Source organism: Bufo bufo, chromosome 3 (genome assembly GCF_905171765.1).
Source record: "Bufo bufo chromosome 3, aBufBuf1.1, whole genome shotgun sequence".
NCBI classification, from domain to species: domain Eukaryota; kingdom Metazoa; phylum Chordata; class Amphibia; order Anura; family Bufonidae; genus Bufo; species Bufo bufo.
The window spans coordinates 40,726,592-40,752,817 of NC_053391.1; the positions used below are offsets into that span (position 1 = coordinate 40,726,592).

At 46.0% G+C, this 26,226-nt stretch overlaps 1 protein-coding gene across 1 annotated transcript; it reads right to left on the reverse strand.

Moving 5' to 3' along the window:
* Positions 1 to 25,863, reverse strand: LOC120994497 (carbonyl reductase [NADPH] 1-like). Its single transcript, XM_040423118.1, has 3 exons — positions 25,512 to 25,863; positions 15,490 to 15,597; positions 1 to 508 (listed from the first exon to the last, which is right to left on the reverse strand). The coding sequence occupies exons 1-3, from the start codon at positions 25,795 to 25,797 to the stop codon at positions 66 to 68; spliced, it is 837 nt and encodes a 278-aa protein (XP_040279052.1). The 5' UTR covers positions 25,798 to 25,863; the 3' UTR covers positions 1 to 65.
* Between the last annotated feature and the right edge of the window lie 363 nt (positions 25,864 to 26,226).

The window sequence follows — 26,226 nt, forward strand, 5'->3', positions numbered from 1 at the left end:
GTTACCTCATAGTTTATTTTTACATGAAAAAATACTTCTGACATATATTCGCAGGGATTTTACATCTACCAGGGGATGACTTTCTTTTCGCTGACCATCTCCCCGTAGGGTGAATCTGCTGAAGTTGGGAGGAGAGCCAAATATACTGGGGTCACAGCACCTTCATCTGGTGTCTTGGGGGCATCTGGACCTGCCAGATCAGTCTTCACCCACCTGGGGCAGCAGGCATTGACGATAATGCCATCTCTTTTCCTGGTCTGCTTTAGTTGACGAGCTTGAATTTTGGACAACACTGTTACTCCAATTTTGGACACCCCATAAGCGGAATGAAGGGTTGGCCAGCCCCTTTCTAGATGGGATCCGCTCTTGGCATCTTCATGAAATTTCTCCATCAGCTTCACCAGCTCGTCCTCTGTGATCGAGTCATTGCGAAACTCCTCCTGAAGTTCAGGGCTGCACTTTGGAAGGGACATGTTGCCAAAAATACTGGACACATTAACCACTCTTCCTATGGAGAAGTATAGAGAGATATTAACCTCTAAAGGGTGCAGTCTAGTTTGGTATTTAAGAGATTTTTTTCAGCTTTACGATCTCTGCATTTCAATTTTTTTTTGTCAACATAGCTTTATATGGACTTGTTTTATGCATGGCAAGTTGCATTTTTTAATGACACCACATTGGGGTACATTAGTGGAATTGTGTAACTTTCTAACATTTTTTGGTGTGGAAAAAACAAGGCAATTCCACCATTATTTTTAGGGTTTTCACTATGCAGTAAAAATGACATGTTAATTTATTCTGTGGGTCAGTATTATGTTTTGTTTTGCCATAACTTATTTTTTTTTTTCTGTAGATGGAGCTGTGTGAGAGCTTCCTTTTTCTGGGGCAGGCTGTAGTTTTATTGCTCTCTAAAACTTTTATTGCTTTTCTAAAACTCTCGCTTTCTAAAACTTAACATGGATAAAACAGAGTTTATCATCTTTCCCCCATCTTGCGCAACCCCCCCCAACAGACCTATCTATCACCAGGGCGGTGCAAGGATTTTTGCCGCCCTAGGCAAGATAAAAATTGCCGCCCCCCCCCCCCCCTTATCAGATGATCTGCCCATATCATGACATCACATATGTTCCACCCCTTTCTCAGCTTTTAAATTAAAAGAACTGCTATGTTTCCCTTACGGTTAATCGGGCTTCTTGTAGCTGTCTCTTTTTGCGGAACGGAATTGCGGACCCATACATTTCTATGGACCCGGATCCGCAATTCCGATCCTGAAAAAAATAGAACATGTCCTATTCTTGTCCGCAATAGCGGACAAGAATAGGCATATTCTCTTAGTGCCGGCAATGTGCGGTCCGCAAAATGTGGAACGCACATTGCCGCTGTCCGTGTTTTGTGGATCCGCAAAACACACACGGATGTGTGAATGGACCCTAAATGTGAGGTAAATTAGTTTCCAATGTAGTATTAATAACTAAACAATTAATTAATAAACATATTGCATTGTCTACTTACCACCAGGACAATAAGATGATCTGGTCTCTGGCTGCAGTCTGGATCTTGGTCTGGCTCTGCGGACTCACTTGTCACTCTCTTCTCCTCCCTCCCTCCCTTGTCACTCTCACCCCCCCCCCTCCCTTGTCACTCTCATTCTACCCCCCCATGTCACTCTCATTCTACCCCCCCTCCCTTGTCACTCTCATTCTACCCCCCCTCCCTTGTCACTCTCATTCTACCCCCCCATGTCACTCTCATTCTACCCCCCCCCTTGTCACTCTCATTCTACCCCCCCTTGTCACTCTCATTCTACCCCCCCCCTTGTCACTCTCATTCTAACCCCCATGTCACTCTCATTCTACCCCCCCATGTCACTCTCATTCTACCCCCCCCTTGTCACTCTCATTCTACCCCCCCCTTGTCACTCTCATTTTACCCCCCCCCTTGTCACTCTCATTTTACCCCTCCCTTGTCATTTTCATTTTACACCCCCCCTCCCTTGTCACTCTCATTTTACACCCCCCTCCCCCTCCCTTGTCACTCTCATTTTACCCCCCGTCCCTTGTCACTCTCATTTTACACCCCCCCCCCCCCCACCTCTAGTGTAGCGTGGCCGAGCTTTGTTTGGTCCGCGGTACAGGAGCATTTGTTTCCTGCACCCGGCCGGACTGAAAGGAAGGCCACACTAAGTGAGCACTTCCTGTCAGTCTGGCCGGGTACAGGAAACAAAAGCTCCTGTACCGCGGACCGAACAGAGCTCGGCCACGCTACATTAACAACAGCAGTAGCACAGAGCAGACAGCAGGCGCAGGCAGGCTGCACAGCACTGAGCCGGCGGCCGGAGATTCTTTAGAGCGGCAAGCGCTCAGGAGGCGCAGCATGAGGGGCGCCGCCGGCCGGCCGCCCGAACTTATAAAACCCCTGCTAAATGGCGCCCTAGGCGACTGCCTAAGTCGCCTTACTGGTGGCGCCGGCCCTGTCTATCACGATCAATGGCTGCACACTCTCCCCGGTCAACCAAGTCCGCTGGCTTGGAGTGACCTTGGATTCTGCCCTTTCCTTCCGACCGCACATCCAAGCCCTTTCAACCACCTGCCGCCTCCAACTCAAAAACATCTCCCGCATCTGCGCTTTCCTTAACTTTGAATCTGCGAAAATGCTTGTACATGCCCTCATCATCTCCCGCCTAGACTACTGCAACACTCTCCTCTCTGGCCTTCCATCTAGCACTCTCGCACCCCTCCAATCTATCATCAACTCTGCTGCCCGACTAATTCACCTCTCACCCTATTACTCCTCTGCCTCTCCCCTCTGCCAATCCCTTCACTGGCTCCCCATTGCCCAGCGAATTCACTTCAAAGTACTAACAAATACATACAAGGCCGTCCACAACCTGTCCCCTCCCTACATCTCTGAGTTACTTTCCCGATACATCCCCACACGCACTCTCCGATCCTCACAAGACCTCCTTCTCTCCTCTTCTCACCTCTTCCCACAATCGCCTCCAAGATTTCTCCCGTGCATCCCCCGTACTCTGAAAATCACCTACAGTGGAATCCTTCAAAAGAAACCTGAAAACCCACCTCTACAGACAAGCCTACAATCAGTGACCCTGCTGCCTCTATACCGCCATCACCAACTTCACCCGCACCTACTGTGTCCTTCTCCCATACCATGTAGATCAGGGGTACTCAACTAGTTTTATTAAAGGTCCACATACCTGGGTCTGCAGTCAGGTGAAGGTCCGAGCTGAACGCCAACAGTAAAGATGCCATGCGATCATGTGATCCATGCGCGTGGGGCGCTCTGACGTTATAGTGGAGCGCCCCGGGTAAGTCCCAGAATTAGTAATGGCCACATTAGTGCCCCAGTAAGAATAATGTCCCCATTAGTGCCCCCAGTAAGAGTAATGCCCCCATTAGTGCCCCCCTTCTCTGCTTTTGCAAAAAAAAAATAAAAAATTTGCATTCACCTGGCTGCGGTGAACATTCGCTGCTGACTGCAAGCTCAGGACCGGTGCTCCAACGTGATGACGTCTTGTAGGTCCTGTCCTGAGCTTCTAGTCAGCAGGGAGTGCTCTCCACAGCGTGAGCAAATGGAGGTGGAGGTACCGTAATATATATATTTTTTTACTAGCACAAGTAGCGGTGGAGGTAAAGGCTGTACTAATGGGCGTTCCATGATGGAAGCGCTCATTAGTAAGGGTACTTTCATACTTGCAGCAGGACGGATCCGACAGGCTGCTCACCCTGTCAGATCCATTTTGCCACTACTTTGCCGTGCCGCTGCTCTGTGCCCATCGACTATAATGGGGATGGGGGCAGAGTTACGGTGAGAGGCAGCCAGACTAAAAGTACTACATGTCCGACTTTTCCGTCTGGCGGCCTCACGCCGTGCACTGCCATGCTGCGCTGTAGCTCCACTCCCGCTATAGTCAATGGGGAGTGGCAGTCCGGCGAAATAGCGGCAGGACGGATCTGACAGGGTGAACAGCCTGTCGGATCCGTCCTGCCGCAAGTGTGAAAGTACCTTAACAGTCCTTACAGGAAAATTCTGGCACCGGCACGGGAACTAAAATACCAGCCTTGCTGGTGAACTACTGGCCGGGTGGCAACCCAAGCCACAGAACAGACATATGATAGTTTTGTTCCGCATCCAATTCCCATTATTGGGGGATTGGATGCGGCCCCTTAATTACAATGGGGCCCCAAGAGATGCAGACAGCACACTGTGTGCTGTCTGCATCTTTTTCCGCTCCATTGAAACTAAGGGGTCCGCATCCAATGCCCCAATAATGGGAATTGGATGCGGAACAAAACTATCATGGTTTGATGGGGCTTAATCACTTTATTTAATCAGGTTACCTAAAGAAGATGGCCCAGGGGAGATGGGAGCATGACACTGGAGTCAGTGACGTGTTCCCGCCTCTCTGCAGCCCTCTCCACGCACCCCTTACTTTCCAAATGTGACATTTATTTCATTGGTGGCAGTGGTGATGTCCCTCCCCTCTCCAGCAGCAGGTAAGTGTCCTTTGGAGCTTGAAGCTCCCTTATGTGCTGCCGCTGCTGCAGGGGAGGAGGGACCTGTGAGCGCACTGAGGGAGAAAGCGCTGGTGCCTGCATGTGGAGGGAGCCGTCTCTCACTGCGCCCCTGGGAAGGAGGAAGTGCGCCGGTAAGCTCCGCCTCTTGCACGTACCAGAGTGTGCAGGAGGAGGAGCGCTATATGTGGAGGGAGCCGGCCTGTCTCACTGCGCTGTGGGACAGGCGGAAGTGCGCCGGTAAGCTCCTCCTCCTGCACGGCACAGTGTGCAGGAGATAGTGATGGGAAGTTCGGATCTTTTAGGTGAATCGGTTCATTTGAATCAGCTCATTCGGATCAGAATCGGATCTTCGGTTCACTTGGCGAGTCAGACTGCTGAGCTGACTCGCAAGTGAACTGAAGACTCTAGGTGCCGGTGCGCATGCGCAGCTGCTGACTCAGTCAGTGACACTGCAGTGAGTCGGCTCTTCAGCTCTCTGAAGTTGAACTCGTCTCTGATTAGTATTGAGTGAGTCAGGAAGAGTGATTTTTTTATAGTAAAGGGAAGCTGAGGCTGACGTTGGACAGGCGGACAGGAGGAAGCTGTCACTGTGGTGTGCAATGTGAATTGTTGTCTGTTGTGCATTGTTCCCCACAGTGACAACAGTCTGACACTGACAGTAGTACAACCAACCAAGTGAAGTGAAATGTGAATGCAGCACAGGGAAAACTATGTGCTGAACTGTGTCATCTGTCCCTTCTCTCATCTCTCTGCTCCTGTCCCTTAATCTTATCACTGCTGCAACAAGAGCCGACAGCCTCAGTGTAACCTGTTCTACAGTCTGACAGCCTCAGTGTGACCTGTTCTACAGTCTGACAGCCTCAGTGTAATGTAAACTGTTCTACAGTCTGACTCACGGCTCTTTTAACTCAATGAATCGAATGAGTCACTGACGGAGTCGGATCTTTAGATTCTTGTGACTCATTCCATTCATTTAGACTCCCTGACCCTGCACTACTCCGAGGACTCGAGTCAGAGCTGCTAGTGTGCTGTGCTGGCCTCGCCCCCTCAGCTCTGGTCGGTGATTGGTTGGTGGGCAGGGAGGGGTGGGGCTGGCAGAAGCAGCTTCCACTCTAAGATCATATTACGCTCCTCCCGAGTCCCTCCCTCAGGCTCCTGCTGCCAGCGTGAGGTGAGCTGAGCGTCTCTGTCAGCATTGCTGTGTGCTGTGACTGAGCTGAGCCGGTTCAAACGGATCGGATCACTCTGAACTGAATCGATTGGAGGAGCGCTCTGAAGGATGGCCGCGGTCCGCCAGTTGAGTACCCCTGATGTAGATTGTAAGCCCTCATGGGCAGGGCCCTCTCTCCTTCTGTAGCAGTTTGTAACTCGTCTTGTTTATGATTAATGCAATTGTCTGTTTTATGTATGTGCACCGCTCATCATATGTACAGCGCTATGGAATGAATGGCGCTGTAATAATAAATAATAATACCATTTTGGGATACATGGGACCTTTTGACAATTTTTTATTCAAAAACAGCAACCCATGTGGGTTAGGGTACTTTCACATTAGCGTTTTTCTTTTCCGGCACTGAGTTCTGTCAAAAGGGCTCAATGCCGGAAAAGAACTGATCAGGTATATCCCCATGCATTCTGAATGGAGAGTAATCCGTTCAGGATGCATCAGGATGTCTTCAGTTCAGTCTTTTTGACTGATCAGGCAAAAGATAAAACCCCAGCATGCTACGGTTTTATATCCGGCGAAAAAAACAGAAGACTTGCCTAAATGCCGGATCCGGCTTTTAATCCATAGGAATGTATTAGTGCTGGATCCGGCATTCGAAATACCGGAATACCGGATCCGTCCTTTCGGTCTGCGCATGTGCAGACCTAAAAAAAAGGTAAAAAAAATAAATCCCGGATCCGTTTAGCTGGATGACACCGGAAAGACGGATCCGGCATTTCAATGCATTTTTCTGACTGATCAGGCATTTTTAAGACTGATCAGGATCCTGATCAGTCTTACTAATGCCATCAGTTGGCATACGTTTTGCCGGATCCGGCAGGCAGTTCCGGCGATGGAACTGCTTGCCGGATCACTCTGCCGCAAGTGTGAAAGTAGCCTTACATCGGGTTGTTTTGGATGTGATAATACTTTATACATTTCAATATTTTTTTTTTACGTGAACTTGAACCTGCGATCTTTTGATCACTTTTACTATACAGTTCTGTATTACAGGCATAGAGAATATGACAGCAGGAAATGGCTGGGACATGGCAGGACTTGGGTCTTTCAGAAGACCCCTTCCATCCATTCCAACTACATTTATAGGGTGCTGATTGGAAAACAAAAGAAGCTCCCTCCGTCTGTCTAACCGCTCAGATGACATGATTGACATTGGTAGCGGCAGCTGAGGAGTTAAACTGCCGAGATCAGTGTAATCTCTGATCCTGGCAGTGAGAGCTGGATGTATAATATCCACAATGGGACTCAAAACAATGGTGTGGGCCCAGCTCCCGCGACATCAAATGTTATACTATAACAGTACAGAGCATTAACTACATGTGCTCTGTTCCGCAATAGAACATCACGGAGTGGTAAGGGGCAGGAGCGTACACAGATCTCATAGGGCCCTATAGCTAAATTTAGTATGGGCCCCCCGTCCCAGTACAGATGCAACAATCCCTCCCCAGGCAACACAAAGTGCAATGTCCCAGCTTTCTGACAACTTTCCCTTATTTTCATTAAGCAGAAGAATTTTAATTAAAAAAAGTGATAAAAAAAAGTCGCCCTCACTTCTTTGTCGGAAAAAGTGAAATAGGTGCTTTGTAAATATGGCGCTAATTCTGAAAAGCATATTACTCAATGTATTCACATCGGACAACTGGCATAAATACACTGATAAATCTCCTGCTTACCTTCTATTATAAAGCTGGCCGCCCGCAGCCACCACTAGGGGGAGCTCAGTGCATAGAAAGATATACAGTTGTCATTTACCAGAATGGAAGATTAAATAATCTCTTTGCACTGAGCTTCCCATAGTGGTCACTGCATGAAAATGCAGTTTTTTCTTGTCAAGAAAAGAAGAAGGAGTTCAGCCCCGTAGCCGTTGCCATGTCTGCGTCCACTGAAGATACGCCATTGGTAAAGGGTTTAGTAGTTGATTGACTCATGGCAGATACTCCACAATACAGCCAGTCATGGATATAAAGATCCCATTCGCTTTAAATGACAAAAATACGTGGTCTCAAAAGGCAGGAAATGCTCAACCCCAAATGCAGTTGTGCCTTTATGTTCGGGGGAGCAGATACTGCGCTTGTGGTCTGTTGCTAAGGGCGATCCCCAGCAACAAATGCATACAATGGAGGATGCCACAGAGACATCCTACACCAGATGGTAAAATGTGTGGATGTGGAATAATATATGGAATAAATAGTTACAAGAATAGGTGCACTACTGTGGTGGATGCAAACAGTAACATCTGACTAAACCTCACACTGATGTTAAAAATGAGACATTAGCCAGTATATCCTTATATTAAGGACATACCTGAGCCCGCACACCACGCCAAGGTTTCTCAAGTGGCATGGGACCTAACTCTAAACCTACCTGTACCATATGGGTAGTACCAGGAGCCAGTGGGCAAATTACAGCAGCGTAAGGTCCGACTCACAGCACAGCTCCCAGTTACCTCCAGTGTGACTAACCACACATACAATGGGAGGAGAGAGGAGGCTTAGAGTCCCACCCATGGGTGGCTGATATGTTGCAGGCCTCATAGGTGCATCTAAATGCTGCCTAATTATGGTAATCAAGGTGCATTTAAATTGGAGTTTATACACCTCCAAATGTAAATATTCTATTTAAATGACAAAAATACGTGGTCTCAAAAGGCAGGAAATGCTCAACCCCAAATGCAGCTGTGCATTTATGCTCGGGGGAGCAGATACTGCGCTTGTGGTCTGTTGCTAAGGGCGATCCCCAGCAACAAATGCATACAATAGAGGATTCCACAGAGACATCCTACACCAGATGGTAAAATGTGTGGATGTAGAATAATACATAGAATAAATAGTTATAAGATTAGGTGCACTACTGTGGTGGATGCAAACAGTAACATCTGACTAACCCTCACACTGATGTTAAAAATGAGATATTAAACCAGTATATCCTTATATTAAGGACACACCTGAGCCAGCACACCAGGCTCAGGTGTGTCCTTAGTATAAGGATATACTGGCTAATGTCTCATTTTTAACATCAGTGTGAGGGTTAGTCAGATGTTACTGTTTGCATCCACCACAGTAGTGCACCTAATCTTATAACTAAAGATCCCATTCGCCCCCCTTCCCCCAGTTTATGCTGTTTTGTTTTTCCTACTGCGGACATCATCATTAATTTAGTGTCACGGATGGTGTTGCAGAAAGCTGGAACTTATAAATAAACATCCGACTGGCTTGATCCCAAACTAAGGAGCATATGGGTGAGCCCTATAAAACCCCTAGAGCTCTCCCTGACTGCTATGCCCATGCAAAGATCTTTAAGGTAGACGATTGCATGCCCACGTACGTACCTAATACTATGTGACACCTGAAAACCCTATAATAGTGAGGGGACACGACCACCGGCTCCCTGCACTTAATACGGACGGAGTCAGGGTCACCTAGAATCAAGCCAGCAAGGAAACACAAATAAAGGAAAAAGACTTATCTTGAGGAATCATCATCAGCAGCAGCCTCCAGCAGTGAACACAATCCAGGAAGTAGTATAAACCGTAAAGTGAGGCAGTATGGGAGGGAATATAAAGGGAGGCAATTAGTGTAAATAGGTGACAGCTGGGAGAAGGAAAGGAGATGACAAAGTGAAACCAAAACAAAGAACGTGATGCAAGAGGTAGAGAAGAACGTCTGCCAGACCTTCTCAGATAACTGGCGGTGACAGTACCCCTCCCTCTACGGGTGGACTCCGGACACTCAGACCCCACCTTCTCAGGATGAGACCTATGGAAAGCCCCGATGAGACGAGTGGCCTTAATGTCCGCCACTGGGACCCACATCCTCTCCTCAGGACCATAACTCTCCCAATGAACGAGGTACTGGAGAGAACCGCAGATAATGCGAGAATCCACAATCCTAGAGACCTGAAATTCAAGATTACCATCAACAACAATCGGAGGAGGAGGCAAAGAGGAAGGTACAGTGGGTTGGACATAAGATTTTAATAGGGACCTGTGAAAAACATTATGGATCTTCCAAGTCTGAGGAAGATCAAGACGGAAGGCAACGGGATTGATGACAGACAAGATCTTGTAAGGCCCAATAAACTTAGGACCCAACTTCCAGGAGGGAATCTTCAGTTTGAAATTCTTTGTAGACAACCACACCAGATCACCCACATTCAGGTCCGGACCAGGCACACGTCTCTTATCCGCCACACGCTTATATCTCTCACTCATCCTCTTCAGATTACCCTGAATCTTTTGCCAAATAAATGACAAAGACGAGGAAAATCTCTCCTCATCAGGTAAACCAGAAGACCCCTCTCCAGAGAATGTCCCAAACTGCGGATGAAACCCATATGCACCAAAAAATTGTGACTTATCAGAGGACTCCTGGCGACAGTTATTTAAAGCAAACTCAGCAAGGGACAAAAATGAACACCAATCCTCCTGATTCTCCGCCACAAAACAGCGCAGATATGTCTCCAGATTCTGATTGACGCGTTAGGTCTGACCATTCGACTGCGGGTGAAAAGCAGAAGAGAACGACAACCGAACCCCCAAGCGAGAACAGAAGGCCTTCCAGAATCTGGAAACAAATTGCGTGCCCCTATCAGAAACAATGTCTGAAGGAATGCCATGCAATTTAACAATGTGATCAACAAACGCTTGCGCCAGCGTCTTAGCATTGGGTAACCCAGGAAAGGGAATGAAATGCGCCATTTTGCTAAAACGGTCCACTACTACTAGAATCACAGTCTTCCCTGAGGAACAAGGCAGGTCCATAATGAAGTCCATGGACAGATGCGTCCAAGGACGGGAAGGAATGGGTAAAGGGAGGAGAGAACCCGATGGCCGTGAATGAGGGACCTTGGCACGAGCGCAGGTCTCGCAGGCTGCCACAAAACCCTCAACCGTCTTACAAAGAGCCGGCTACCAAAATCTCTGAGCAATGAGATCCACTGTGGCTCTACTCCCCGGGTGCCCAGGACAGTATCGTGGTGCTCCTTAAAAACCTTGTGTCATAAATTGAGAGGCACAAACAACCTCCCAGGAGGACAAAGATCAGGAGCCTCTGCCTGGGCTGCCTGAACCTCTGCCTCCAAATCAGGATAAAGAGCAGAGACGACCACCCCTTCAGCCAAAATGGGACCCGGGTCTTCAAAGTTCCCCCCTCCCAGAAAAAAACGTGACAGGGCATCCGCCTTCACATTTTTAACCGCAGGGCGGAACGTAACAACAAAATTAAACCTAGAAAAGAACAAAGACCATCTGGCCTGTCTCGGGTTCAGACGCTTGGCCGATTCCAAGTAGGCCAGATTCTTATGGTCTGTAAACACGGTAATAGGGTGTCTGGCTCCCTCTAACCAATGGTGCAATTCCTCAAAAGCTAATTTGATGGCCATTAACTCCCTATCTCCCATATCGTAATTTTTCTCTGCAGAGGAGAGTTTCCTTTAGAAAAAGGCACACGGTCGCCATTTGGCAGGAGAGGGACCCTGAGATAAGACCGCACCCACCTCAGAAGCGTCCACCTCAACAATAAAAGGTAGAGAGACATCAGGTTGTACCAAAATGGGAGCGGAAGAAAAACTCTCTTTGATACTAGAAAAGGCTTTAAGCGCATCTACCGACCACAAAGGAAAATCTACCCCCTTTTTAGTCATATCAGTGAGTGGCTTAACAACAGATGAATAATTCAAAATGAACTTTCTGTACTAATTGGCAAAACCTAAAAACCGCATCAGCGCCTTCTGATTCTCAGGAAGCTCCCAATCAAGCACAGCGCTGACCTTCTCAGGGTCCATGCGAAAACCAGAAGCGGAGAGAAGAAAACCAAGAAATTGAATCTCTGGAACCGCAAACACACATTTTTCCAGTTTAGCGTACAATTTATTCTCCCGCAGAATCAGCAGGACCTGACATAGGTGGTCTCGATGAGTCTTGAAATCAGGAGAAAAAATCGAAATATCATCTAGATACACTAGTACAAATTTCCCCATTAAATGATAAAAAATGCTGTTCACAAAATGTTGGAAGACGGCCGGAGCATTCATCAAACCAAAGGGCATAACCAAATTCTCGAAATGACCCTCAGGGGTATTGAAGGCCATCTTCCATTCGTCCCCTTCCCTGACCCTGACTAGGTTGTATGCCCCTCTTAAATCCAACTTAGAAAAAAACCTTAGCCCCAACAATCTGGTTAAACAGATCCGGGATCAGAGGAAGCGGATATGGGTCACAATTCATGATACGATTCAGCTCCCTGAAATCCAGACAAGGTCTTAAAGAACCATCTTTTTTCTTAACAAAAAAAAAACCCAGCGGCAACAGGTGACGTCGAGGGTCGGATGTGTCCCTTTCTCAGGCTCTCAGAGATATAAGTACGCATAGCGACTCTTTCAGGTTGGGAGAGATTGTATTTTGGCAGCTTGGCACCTGGGATGAGATCAATAGGGCAGTCGTACTCCCGGTGAGGGGGCAACTCCTGGACACCACTATCGGGAAACACATCAGAAAATTCAGAGAGAAAAGATGGCACAGTCTTGGTAGAAACCTCTGAAATAGACGCCGTGAGACACTTCTCTCTGCAAAACTCACTCCAACCATTTATTTGCCTTGCTTGCCAATCAATGGTGGGGTTATGTTTAGTGAGCCAGGGTAGCCCCAACACTAGAGGAGTAGGTAATCGGCTTAAGACGAAACATGACATATCCTCAACATGAGCGTCACCCACAGTCAAACGGATATTGTGAACTATGCCCTTTAACGATCTTTGAGAAAGTGGAGCGGAATCGATAGCAAAAACAGGTATATCCTTTTCCAAAGTGCATACCTGGAAACCATGTGTTATTGCAAATTGATTATCAATGAGATTGACAGCTGCTCCACTATCTACAAAAATCTCACAAACAATGTTATTGCTGTCTAGCGCCACCCTGACAGGTAGGAGAAAACAGGAACTACAAGTAAACGGCAAACCTTCAATTTTCGCATCAACCTTGCCAATAGTAGCAAATGGAAAGTTTTTAGAGGGTTTTTTTATTTTTGTTTTTGTTTTATTACCCTCAGAAAACTCCATGAATCTCCTAGAGGGGCAAACATTAGGCAAATGATTTATACCCCCACAACAGAAACAAACCCTCCTCTGAGAGCTGAATCCTCTACTATCAGAGGCAAGCAAAACCAGCTGCATGGCCTCCTCCTCAGAGGGGATTGAGAGAGACTGAGACCCCTGCGCACTGAATGAGATAGCCCCACTGTCCTTGGACTGAGTAGTCTCCTCTCTTTCTCTAAGACGCCTGTCAATACGAACAGCTAGAGACATGGCAGATTCTAACGAGGCTGGTCTCTCATGAAATCAAATGCATCTTTCAATCTTTCCGAAAGACCATGGCAAAATTGACTTCGGAGTGCAGGATCATTCCAACCAGTATCAGCTGCCCATCTCTGAAATTCAGAACAATATATCTCTGCGGACTGTTTACCCTGGCATAAAAGACACAGTTTAGATTCAGCCAGAGCAATACGATCCGGGTCATCATATATCTGCCCCAGGGCTACAAAAAATTCATCCACCAATCGGAGGGGCCGTGCCCCCACCGGCAGCGAAAAGGCCCAAGACTGAGCGTTATCCCTGAGCAGCGAGATGATGATCCCCACCCTCTGCTCCTCATCACCAGAGGAATGGGGAAGTAGGCGAAAATGAAGTTCGCAAGCCTCTCTAAAGCGAACAAAATTCTCACTGCCCCCGGAGAACGTATCCGGAAGCGAGATCTTAGGCTCGGAACAAACTCCATGAACGCCAGCAGAATCAGTCACCTGAAACTGAGACATAGTTTTACGGAGATCTGCTACCTCCAGGGAAAGACCTTGCATGCGGTCAATCAAGGCTGAAACCGGATCCATGCTTAAGACGGTTATGGCGGTTTATAATGTCACGGATGGTGTTGCAGAAAGCTGGAACTTATAAATAAACATCCGAGTGGCTTGATCCCAAACTAAGGAGCATATGGGTGAGCCCTATAAAACTCCTAGATGTAACGGTCGCGTACACACACACAGGGGGAAGGGAAGTGACCACTGCGCTCCACCCTTACCCCTGGCCCTGTCTACTTGCCTCGCGAGTCCTAATGACAGGGGACAACTGGACGGCAATCCCTAACTTGGAATAAGTGCAGGGATGACAGACAGACAAACAACAGGACGTGAACGGACCGAGTCAATACCAGGAAAGCTACAAAGTACAAAGGGAGCAAGCAGAGAATTGTCAGGAGAAGCTGGGGTCATAAATACCAGGAGAGCAGCAAAGTACACAAGGAGCAGGCAGAGGATCATCAGGAATTCAGCAGGAGGTAAGTACGCCAGGAAAGACCAAATCACAGGTGGAACCTAAATTAACAGGCAACCTGTGGCCAGCAGGCTGCCTGTATTTATAGTGGGGAGTGAGGGTCATGTGACGTGGGCAGCGTCACATGACCGACAGACCAACCAGTCGAGCACCGAGTGATCAGCTCGGCGCTCAAGGCAGACTTAGGAGCAGGGAGCCACCCAGCTAGTAACGCCGCCCTGGGAATAAGGTCAAACACAGATCCTCATTCCCAAAGCTAAGCAACAGGTCTGCGGGTAATGGGGAACCGAGTGCACCTTCGGAACCCCGTTACACTAGAGCTCTCCCTGACTGCTATGCCCATGCAAAGATCTTTGAGGTAGACGATTGCATGCCCACGTACCTAATACTATGTGACACCTGAAAACCCTATAATAGTGAGGGGACACGAACACTGGCTCCCTGCACTTAATACGGACGGAGTCAGGGTCACCTAGAATCAAGCCAGGAAGGAAACACAAATAAAGGAAAAAGACTTATCTTGAGGAATCAGCAGCAGCAGCAGCCTCCAGCAGTGAACACAATCCAGGAAGTAGTATAAACCGCAAAGTGAGGCAGTATGGGAGGGAATATAAAGGGAGGCAATTAGTGTAAATAGGTGACAGCTGGGAGAAGGAAAGGAGATGACAAAGTGAAACCAAAACAAAGAACGTCATGCAAGAGGTAGAGAAGAATGTCTGCCAGACCTTCTCAGAGAACTGGCGGTGACATTTAGACAATCTGGACCCAAGTGAATTTTACTATAAGTTTTTTTTAATTACCAAATGAGTCTGGTCAATACGTTATCCGAACCTGTTGGAGCTGATCATGTTAGGACAATCCCTGTCTGTATATGTGTGTAATACTAAATCACGTGCTGGCCTTAACTTCTCCCTCGAGATCACTAGTTAACTAGCAGCTCCCATATTAAAAAGGGTTCTCTATAATCAGACAACCCCTTTAAAGGCTGGCAAGGCCACCATCATGAAAATACAGGTGGTAATGTTCTCAGGGACCTCAGCAAATAAGGGGCCTCATCTGACCTGTTCTCTGCCAACTACCAGCTGGATACCGCTCATGCATTGGAGCTGCAAAGTTTTCACTTATGGATAGAAGGACCACCTTTAAAGAGGTTGTCCCACCATTAAATATCATAGTCATGAACATTTACAATTTACATACTCGACTGATCAACTCAGATTTGGTCGTAAGCCAGATTGTTCAGGAGAGGAGAGAGAGGGAGACTGTACTGTAGTGGAATACCTACCGGCTGCAGAAGACAAACGGTCTTGTAGGTTTAATAAAAACCCATAAAAAAAAATTGTCAACCCAAAAAGGGTGTATTTCTATAAAAACAAATAATCTAAATGGGATTTCAACTTACCATTTGGTCTAATGATAGGCAGAAGTTCATTGCAAACGTCCCTCACACCATAAAAGTTGGTTTTCAGGGTGATTTCGGCTTGGGTTCCAATAGGGGTCGGGTCATCGGCTGAGGAAGATAGGAAAATAAGTTTATTACATGTTAAGTGTTATATTATGAAGGACTAAGGGCTTGTTCACACGAACGTATTTTGCATTCCGTATACGGGCCGTTTTCTGCGTTTTGCATACGGTCTGTATACAGAACCATTCATTTCAATGGGTCAGCAAAAGGCAAAACGACATAGTGGTAAAGTACCTCCGGTGTGACAAAGGCGGTCTTTTCCTTTGTTGACTCTGTCACAGGTACCTGCCAGAAACCATTGGTTAAATCCAGCGTTGTGAAGTACTGGGCCTGGCACAATCTTTCAATCAGCTCGTCAACCCTGGGCATTGGATAAAGGTCAAACTTCGACACTTCATTCAATTTCCAGAAATCGTTACAAAATCGTAACAATCCATCCGGCTTTGGAATCAACACATTGAGACTACCCCACTCGCTCTTGGATTCCTCGATAACTCCTAGGTTAAGCAACTTCTGTACCTCTTCTGTAATGGCTTGTCTCCGGGCCTCTGGCACACGGTACAGTTTCACTCATACCCTTACCCGCTGGACCACTGATGTACGACCGGACTTTTCTGAAAAGACATCGGTATTCTGCTGCACTAACTTCTTGACCTCTCGTTTTTGTTGTTTTGACAGGGTTTCTGCTATTTTTACTGACGTTGGAGGGTCTACACTAGTCCCAACCAGCGCCTCAGTGGCCCACAGGGATTCTTGGCCCTTCCACGCCTTTAGCAAGTTTACGTTATATATCTGTTCCGGTTTTCTCCGCCCAGGCTGATATATTTTATTAAAAAATGACAGGAAAAACTAAGATAAAAACATCCTGCACGGTATGATATATAAATGTGCGGATGTCCCTGGCCATATTATTGAAGGACATGATAGAAATAAGGTAATACTGCACTTCATAAAGTAGATGCAAGTATTATATATGGTCAAAGTCCTCACTCTGATATGATAAAATCTGAGACACTTAGCCAATATATTTTGATCAAAACACATCTGAGCCTGCCTACCAAGCGCCAAGGTGGTCTCAGGTCAGGCAGGTCCTACGCTAAACCTACCTAAGCCATTGGGCTTTTATGTTCAGGAGCGCAGACCCCGCACATATGGTGTGCTGCTCCTAGTCACCTCCATGTGCATCAAGCAACCAATGGAAGGAGGAGCAAGCACACCTATATGTACCACCTAATCAAGGTGATCTATGAGATAGGAAGGGCAAAAGTGCAAAGGCTACTCCCAAGATAAAATAGGAGCGCATTCACACTTGAAGGTGCCACTCTCTCAAGCATATACTACATAGACAAAAAATCACAGAAAAAAACTAAGATAAAAACATCCTACACGGCATGATATATAAATGTGCGGATGTCCCTGGCCATATTATTGAAGGAAATCACAGAAATAAGGTAATAATGCACTTCATAAAGTAGATGCAAGCATTATATATGGACAAAGTCCTCACTCTGATATGATAAAATCTGAGACACTTAGCCAATATATTTTGGTCAAAGTAATGGAATTGAGTGGCTCTACAGGTAGGTAAGATGTATGGGTGCTACTATCAATAGATCCCCCCTATCAGTAAATATTGGATATAGCAATTGGAGATAGGCACAACCAAATATTTGGTTCACTTGAAATTACAAAATATTTATTCAACATCAGAATATAAAATTATTCTAAAACATATATAAAATATGTAGGCGATAGTCAATAGCAATAAAACAAGACAATAAAACAAGGAGATGATATTGTTGATTCACCGGGTGATAATGTGCAATGACACAAGCAATAGTCACATATACATATGGAAGAGTAGAGATGGACTCCAAACCCTATATGGTAAAGCAGAGTTGAATCTATTGCAATTGTCTCTCCAGAAATAATGCAGTAAATTGATTATGTGCTGTGCGTGCTCACACTAGCATCACTCCATGTTCTCCGCAAGGTTTGTTAAGGTGGGGATAAACTTTTGTTCGTCCACTTAAAAATAACCCCTGATTTCTACAAATTGTTCATTCGTAGTATCGGCATCACAGGGTACTCACAGTTGATGTCTCCAGACCGCGGGTAAAGTTGCACGCTGTGTGGCGTCCCACCTGTGTTCAGCGTGACTGCGGCTCCTTGCGTAGTGAGTCTCGTAAGTTATCACAAGATTTTGGATATTTACCCTGTTGTGCTTGCCGGCATTTGGTCCTGGGGTCTGTGAATTGGTGGACAGCTGCTCTTGGTAGTTAATCAAGCTGATGAGCACGATTTCCTGGATAAAGTTCTCTATGTTGTTTCAGTTGCGCAACTTTGTACTTGTTTCTTCAAAATATAATGCTGGGGCCAAATTTGGGATTGAAGTCTTCTTAAATATATGGAACTGGATTATGGTGTCCAACAACTAAGAACATCATTGGTTTGGTATATGATACCTTTTTTCTAAAAATACATATTTAGTTTTAAAATCCTATGAGATACTCATTAGCTGGAAAGATTGATTTTGCTTTTAGCCTTTACTTGCAGATTTAGAGATACTTTTACGCTAAAATTTACATTATGTTGAATATTAGGCAGCAGCAACGAAAATGTATGTATTGGAGACATGGGAGTGATGTTTTTTGTGTCTACAGATATAAATACACAAAAAACGCATGTGGTCCCAAAAAAACGCATGGAAAACGCAATAAAACTGCATCATACATCATATGCGTTTTTTGTGTCAAGATGCTCCTCAACATGTTTCCAATCTTTCCAGCTAATGAGGATCTCATAGGATTTTAAAACTAGATATGTATTTTTAGATAAAAGGTATCATATACCAAACCAATGATGTTCTTAGTTGTTGGACGCGTCATATAGAAGAAACCGCAGCACTCTCTTGTCTTCAATTCTGTGGAATTTATTTCACCAGCAAAAAATGCGACGTTTTGACCGTAAAGGTCTTTCTCAAGCCTTTACGGTCGAAACGTCGCATTTTTTGCTGGTGAAATAAATTCCACTGAATTGAAGACAAGAGAGTGCTGCGGTTTCTTCTATATGACGCGTCCAACTTCTATATGACGCATCCAAGGGGGAACTTCTGACTGGCTCCCAACACGGCTGGCACCACCACAAGATAAGGCTTTAATTTTTCGTTGTGCTGCTATACGCATTTTTTCCTTAGTTGTTGGACACCATAATCCAGTTCCATATATTTAAGAAGACTTCAATCCCAAATTTGGGACGGTATATAAGGGCACATTCATTCACAGTCAAGTCACCACTGAAGAAGGAGTGGGAAATCACTCCGAAACGCGTTTGGTTTTAATGAAATTTTTGATTAAGTGCCCCAGCATTATATTTTGAAGAAACAAGTACAAAGTTGCGCAACTGAAACAACATAGAGAACTTTATCCAGGAAATCGTGCTCATCAGCTTGATTAACTACCAAGAGCAGCTGTCCACCAATTCACAGACCCCAGGACCAAAAGCCGGCAAGCACAACAGGGTAAATATCCAAAATCTCGTGATAACTTACGAGACTTACTACGCAAGAAGCCGCAGTCACGCTGAACACAGGTGGGACGCCACACAGCGTGCAACTTTACCCGTGGTCTGGAGACATCAACTGTGAGTACTCTGTGATGCCGATACTACGAATGAACAATTTGTAGAAATCAGGGGTTATTTTTAAGTGGACGAACAAAAGTTTATCCCCACCTTAACAAACCTTGGCGAGAACAAGGAGTGATACTAGTGTGAGCACGCACAGCACATAATCAATTTACTGCATTATTTCTGGAGAGACAATTGCAATAGATTCAACTCTGCTTTACCATATAGGGTTTGGAGTCCATCTCTACTCTTCCATATGTATATGTGACTATTGCTTGTGTCATTGCACATTATCACCTGGTGAATCAACAATATTCCTCTCCTTGTTTTATTGTCTTGTTTTATTGCTATTGACTATCGCCTACATATTTTATATATGTTTTAGTATAATTTTATATTCTGATGTTGAATAAATATTTTGTAATTCCAAGTGAACCAAATATTTGGTTGTGCCTATCTCCAATTGCTATATTTTGATCAAAACACATCATATCAGAGTGAGGACTTTGTCCATATGTAATGCTTGCATCTACTTTATGAAGTGCATTATTACCTTATTTCTGTGATATATTTTATAATTAACTTCACCCACTTTTTCATAGGGCCCTTGCAACTTGGCCAGAAACTTACTCTCAGCAGTGGGTGCGAGTGCAAGAACTCTATCTCCTGGGGAAAAGGTCCTGACTGTGGCCTTTCTATTATACCCATGGCTCTGAGCTGCCTAAGCCTCTACTAGATGTTCTCTCAAAATGGGTATTACTGATGCAATCTGGTCCTTCATATCTGCAATGTGCTCTATTACACTCCTATAAGGAGTAGGCTCCTACTCCCATGTCTCTTTGGCAATGTCCAGCAGGCCTCTCGGATGTCTGCCATATAACAGTTCGAACGGGGAAAACCCCGTTGAGGACTGGGGTACCTCTCGGATGGCGAACATCAAATATGGCAGCCAGCAACATATCCCAGTCCTTCCCATATTGGGATACTACCCTTTTTAACATACTCTTTAATATTAAACCTTTCCACCAGCCCATCTGTTTGGGGTGGTATATTGGTGTTCGTAACTGCTTGATTCGAAGCAGCTTGCACAACTCCTTTGCACTTTGGACATAAAAGGAGTACCTTGATCTGTAAGGATCTCTTTGGGCAACCCAATGCGGCAAAACATAGCAAAGAGTTCCCTGGCAATAAGTTTGGCTGAGGTATGGCAGAGAGGAATGGTTTCCGGATACCGAGTTGCATAGTCCAACACCATTAATATGTGTTGGTGGCCCCGGGCTGACTTTACCACGGGCCCCACAAGATCCATAGCGATCCGCTCAAAAGGTACCTCTATAATGGGAAGAGGTACCAGTGAACTACGGAAATTCGCTGTGGGAGCAGTAATCTGACACTCTGGACATGACTCACAAAACTTCTTAACCTCTTCATAAACACCAGGCCAAAAGAACCGCTGGAGTATACACTCTAGTGTCTTTTTGACCCCAAGATGACCTCCCATTACATGTGTGTGAGCCAAGTCTAATACTGCTTGGGGTTAGGGCTGTGGTACTACTAGTTGCTCCACTACCTCCTGTCGGACCTTGTCTACGCGGTACAATAAGTCCTGGGAAACAACCATATGGGGAAACACCGCTTCTTGGGCTACCCCATTGATTACAGTCACTCTCTCTCTGGCCCGTACCAGAATGGGGTCCTGGAATTTGCCGGTCCCGTACCTGTCCCGGAACACCTCCAGCTCTGGGATAGATGTGGCCTCTGCGGCCTCACCGGCCAGTACCTCTAGAGGAAACCTATCGGGGTTACATTCTGGCCCTATGATGGGGAACCCTATGGCCAGTACCCAGGAATCGGGGTCTTTGGATTCAGGACCCGGAAAGTCTTTCTCCACAAGAGATTGCACTCCGTCCTTCCATAAGGACCAGAATATGGGCAAGTCTCTTCCCAAAATAGCCCCGTATGGAAGATTCTTTATCACTAGGGTTACTAGACTCCTGGAGACTAACAGCGTGTTAATCCGGTACCTGTTAATGGACACCAGGCACATGGGAGGTTCACCAGAGCTCAGCAGGGTGTCTGCGGTATAGACAGGCCTGGTGTAGAATGAGGACCGGTGTGCAAACCCGCAGTCCATGGACTCAGTGGTCAAGGGGCAGTTAGCAACCCTATGTCCAGGCCCCTGGCACCACTAGCATTGGATAAATGTGTCTTCATGAGCCGACAGGGCATGCTTAATGGGCCATTGGGTTGCATTTTCCCCTGCTTGGGATCAGGACTTTTTCCTAGTCTCTATAAGTGGGGCCAGGGGTCGGGGTGTCACTTGTTTGTGACAAGTGTCCCGCACCAAATCCTGGGTGGCCATCTACCGCTCAACCAGGCTGACCAACTGGTCGAGGTTGCTCGGGTCCCCCTGACCTACCCAACGCTGAATGGCCACTGGCAGAGTACTCATAAACGAATCCACCACCACCTGCTATATATCGTCTGCTCTGGGCCCAAAGACTCATGCTGGAGCCATTTGTTCACAAGGTGCAACAGATCATAAGCCTGCGACCTGGCAGGCCGAGACTCTGGTACACTTGCTGGGCCCGCACATATGTATTGACCCCCATGCAGGCCAGGACCTCACCTTTAAACCTCCCATAGTTCTGGGCGTTCTCACGGCTGAGGTCAAAGTAGGCCTTCTGTGCATTCCCCACCAGAAACTGAGCCACCACTTCAGCCCACTGGTCGGATGGCAGATTCTCCTGCTCTGCTGTTCGTTCAAGGGCCTCCACGTCATCTTCTGGAGTCTTCCTCAATGCTGACCGAACTTTATCCCGGGCCGCTGGTTGGAGCTGGGTCACCATTGGTGGTGTCTCCCTCAAGGCCACAATCTGATGTAGCAACAGTCTGTTGGTCTCCTGCTGTTGTGCATAGGCCTGCTGTTGCTGAACATTGGCCTGTTCTTGCTGAACATTGGCCTGTTCTTGCTGCGCATTGGCCAGCACCAGCTGCTTTAGTATTTCCTTCATCTCAGCTGCTGGCTTAGGTTGGAACTTTGCTGATTCAATCGCAGACATAAGAACAATGTGTATGCCTTACTGGTCTTCCCGCATCCTCCACCATATGTAATGCTGTGGGCTCCTATGACCACTTTTGAAGAAAGGCAGGGACACAACAAAGTCACTTCAACACTGTTTATTGCTTGTTCAAGCCAACTTAGGGCTCTTTCACACGAGCGGATCCCATGCGGGTAATCCGCTGCGTGAAAGAGAGCCAAGCCCCATTCCGGACAGCAGACACACATGATTGATAATGCTCCGTGCCTCTCTGTGACCTTTTTACTACAAAATCACAGTGACAACTTTATCTCACTGTGATTTTGTAGTAAAAAGGTCACAGAGAGGCACAGAGCATTATCAATCATGTTAATGCTCCGTGTCTCTGCTGTCCGGAATGAGGCTTGGCTCTCTTTCACGCAGCGGATTACCCGCATGGCATCCGCTCGTGTGAAAGAGTGTAGTGTCCCACTCCAGTTGGATGGGAACACTCCAAATTGCTATATGTCATTTCATGCCATTAAATGCATTTCCTTTGTCACAGCTGCTAAATTCCTATTTCAGGATGGTGAATCCATTACATACATCCAAGACTAGAAGTCTATGTAACATAATTTATATAGGTCAGCCACAGGAAGTTAGAGAGAGATTAGGAGTGAGGAGTTAGAAGAAGAGGAGACAGACTTGGCTCTGTTCTCCTGGGCCTAGCCCGGGGGACCCTACTACTGCAACCTTTGTAGTCCAAGACTAGGACTTATTGATCCTTTACTGTAATACCCCCTTCCAGGGATCCCTTCCGAGGATTAAGAGAATAATTGCTGTATCTTGTACAATCTTTTCAAAGAATGGAGCAGAGAGTTTGCCTGCCATGAGGGAGACTGCCTTTGGGTTGCTGAATCACTGAATATTGCTGAATTGCTGAGTGCTAAATATTTAGTTACATAGTATCCACACTATATTGAAAGGCTGAGTAACCAGAGCAAGATCAGGAACCAAGTATAGTAAGATCATTACTCCTATACAGCTCAGCTGGAAATCTACCTACACCACCTCACTGAGCCTGCTATTGGGATTTGCATTTCTACAATCTTGATGTATGACAAAGTGCTACTATGGGATGATACTTATTGCAAGATTACAATTTACAAGTAAAGTTCCTGTTTGGTTCAACTACTTCCTCTCTCATCATTCTACTCTATCTCCAAATTGCACCTAACGGTGCTGGCGTCACGAACACTGGATCCCAGCCACCAAAGCACCCTAAGTGTGCCCATTACCATCAAGGGCACCTCAACTTCCATCTGGCTGGTGTTCCCTGCAATAGAGAGTGCCCCGGAGGATTTAGCGCTGTCTTCCTTATCACTGCACACCAACCCAGGGAGCTGCAAAACCGTGAGTACGACTACTACCCCCATTAGCCTATCATGCACTCGCATACTGCCCCTGCGGTCCGGTCCTCTGCAAAAGCCCTTACAGTTCAGTTACAGCTGGATTGTAGCCGGGTCAGGTAATCAGTTCACAGGCCAGTGTTTCCTTTACATGTGCCTTGCAGTGTGTGATCTGCAGCCTCTCACTCCACAGACACACCCTACTTCCTAATGCTCACTTTCAAAATACAATCGTGGACATGAGCCATGTATAAACCGCGGAGTGGATTTTGGGGAGTAAGCACCCACCCAGCTCTTTGCTTACTCCCAATAAAAATCAGGCATGAATTAGATGATATACTAGCTAGCAACAGTGTCCACTATCTATCTTAGTGGACACTCTAGCTAGTGGCTTCCACTGCACCAAGACCAGGTACCTTGGTGGCACATCTCAGGTGCATTCCCTCTAAAATGTTTCCTGCAGCATTCTCGGGGACACATACCTTCCTTCGTATATGAGGCCTGTCACTGCTTCACAATGTATACATACCCAAATATACACTGTGACACACATAAATACACATATATATATACATACTCAAAAACACATACACACATATATATCTATACACAAATATAACGAAAATGTATTTACCTGAAATTTTTATTTCCTGAAGTCCGTAGGCAGCACAATTTTATAAGTCCTATTCGTGACTGTGCTGCGGTAGGACGTCCAGGAAATATACATGTATATATACACAAATACACACTGTGACACACACACACACATACATATACACACTGACGGACTCTGCACAACATAGCTGGCTGTACCCAGTACTACAGACAGGCGAGACTCCGGAGCGTCAGCTGTACATGGGGATAGCTTATAATTCTTATGTGTTATAATTCCTACCCCATACACAGAAATGGACTTGTCCTAATCACAAGTGCCTTGCAGCGCTGAGGTCCTAGGTTTGAATCCTTTGAATCTGACCAAGGACAACATCTGCATGGAGTTTGTATGTTCTCCCCGTGTTTGCGTGGTTTTCCTCCGGTTTCCTCCCACACTCCAAAGACATACTGATAAGAAACTTAGATTGTGAGCCCCATTGGGGAAAGTTGGATACTGGTGTCTGTAAAGCGCTGCGGAATATAGTAGTGCTATGTAAGTGTGTAACATAAATAAATATATAAATAAAATAAATAAATCTTTTCTGTGGGGATCTGATGTATTAGGAGTACGACCACACCTTCAGGTTTCTTGGTGGAGTTTTGGAAGCCAAAATCAGGAGAGAATTCCAAAAAACAGAAGTCGTATCTGTCCTTTATACTTTCTCTCCTTTTATGATCCACTCTTGATTTTGGCTTCCAAAACTGCGTGCCGAAACCTGACCATGTGGCCGTAACCTTACAGGACCTAACTAGTGTTGAGCGAACTTGTGTTTTAAGTTCTGCGTCTAAAGTTCAGGTTCGGGTTATCGAAGAATCCCGTTATGGATTCCAAATTCCGTTATGCTCCGTGGTAGCGGAATCCATAACGGGATTCTTGGATAACCCAAACTCGAACTTTGGACGCAGAACTTAAAACTCAAGTTCGCTCAACACTAGACTTAACCACAAAGATGTAACACACCCACCTAGTGCAGAACCCTTTGCCTCTAGGGCAGGGATAGGGAAACCTGCTGTACTCCAGCTGTTGTGAAACTACAACTCCCAACATGCATACATGCACTTCTCTTCTCAGAACTCTCATAGAAATAAATGGAGCATGCTGGGAATTGTAGTTTCACAACAGCTAGAGTGCCGCAGGTTGTCCACCCCTGCTCTAGGGTCTCTCCTGTCAGTCCTCGCTGATGATATGTGTGCGTGCTCTGAGAGCAGGTTTCCAGCATTCAGCATTTCAGGCTCTGATAATACATACGTTTAAATGCAATCCCAGCATTATTGATCAGCACGTCCAGCCCGCCATACTTCTTCTTCAGGAAATCTCGCAGAGCCCGGATACTGGTCAAGTCAGTAACGTCCAACTGATGGAAAAGCGGGGACAACCCCTCCTTATTCAGGGCCTTGACAGCTTCTTCTCCAAGCTTGGGGTTCCTGGCTGTCAGATACACGTCTCCCTGGAACTGCTTGCACAGGGCCCTGACCACAGCCAGCCCAACTCCTTTATTGCCCCCTGTGACTAATGCAACCCTCACGCCGGCCATGCTGATACCCTTTACTGTGCACGTACAAGACTGGTCTATTATGTTAGAATCTAGAAAAGTTAGGTTCGCCAGGTATTTATTAGAAGAGCTCCACCCATATAAAATAAGCCCAAGCTATTTACAGAGAGCTGATTACATGATCTGACTAATTATTTACACAATTCACTGACATCTAGTGGTGAAAAAAGGAAGTGCACCAAACTAATGTTACACATACAAGTAGCATTTTTTGCACAATTTTGCCATATAAAAATCTATACATTGGTGCTTGAGCCTTAATAAAATGGAGGGGACACTTATTCTACTGTATATAATATATCCAAATCTTTTTTATGCTTACCTATAATATTTAGGCTTTTTTTTAGGGAATTGCATTACAGAAGAAGGAAAGTGCTCCTACGAGCTGTATAGATAGCACTATTTAGTTTA

Excerpts from the sequence above, each read along its gene's own strand:
- LOC120994497 (XM_040423118.1), bottom strand. The coding sequence starts at position 25,797 with ATGGCCGGCGTGAGGGTTGCATTAGTCACAGGGGGCAATAAAGGAGTT. Across the intron at positions 15,598-25,511 it reads TGCTGGGATTGCATTTAAAC|CCGATGACCCGACCCCTATT; the intron begins GTATGTATTATC and ends TATCTTCCTCAG. Across the intron at positions 509-15,489 it reads GCCTATCATTAGACCAAATG|GAAGAGTGGTTAATGTGTCC; the intron begins GTAAGTTGAAAT and ends ACTTCTCCATAG.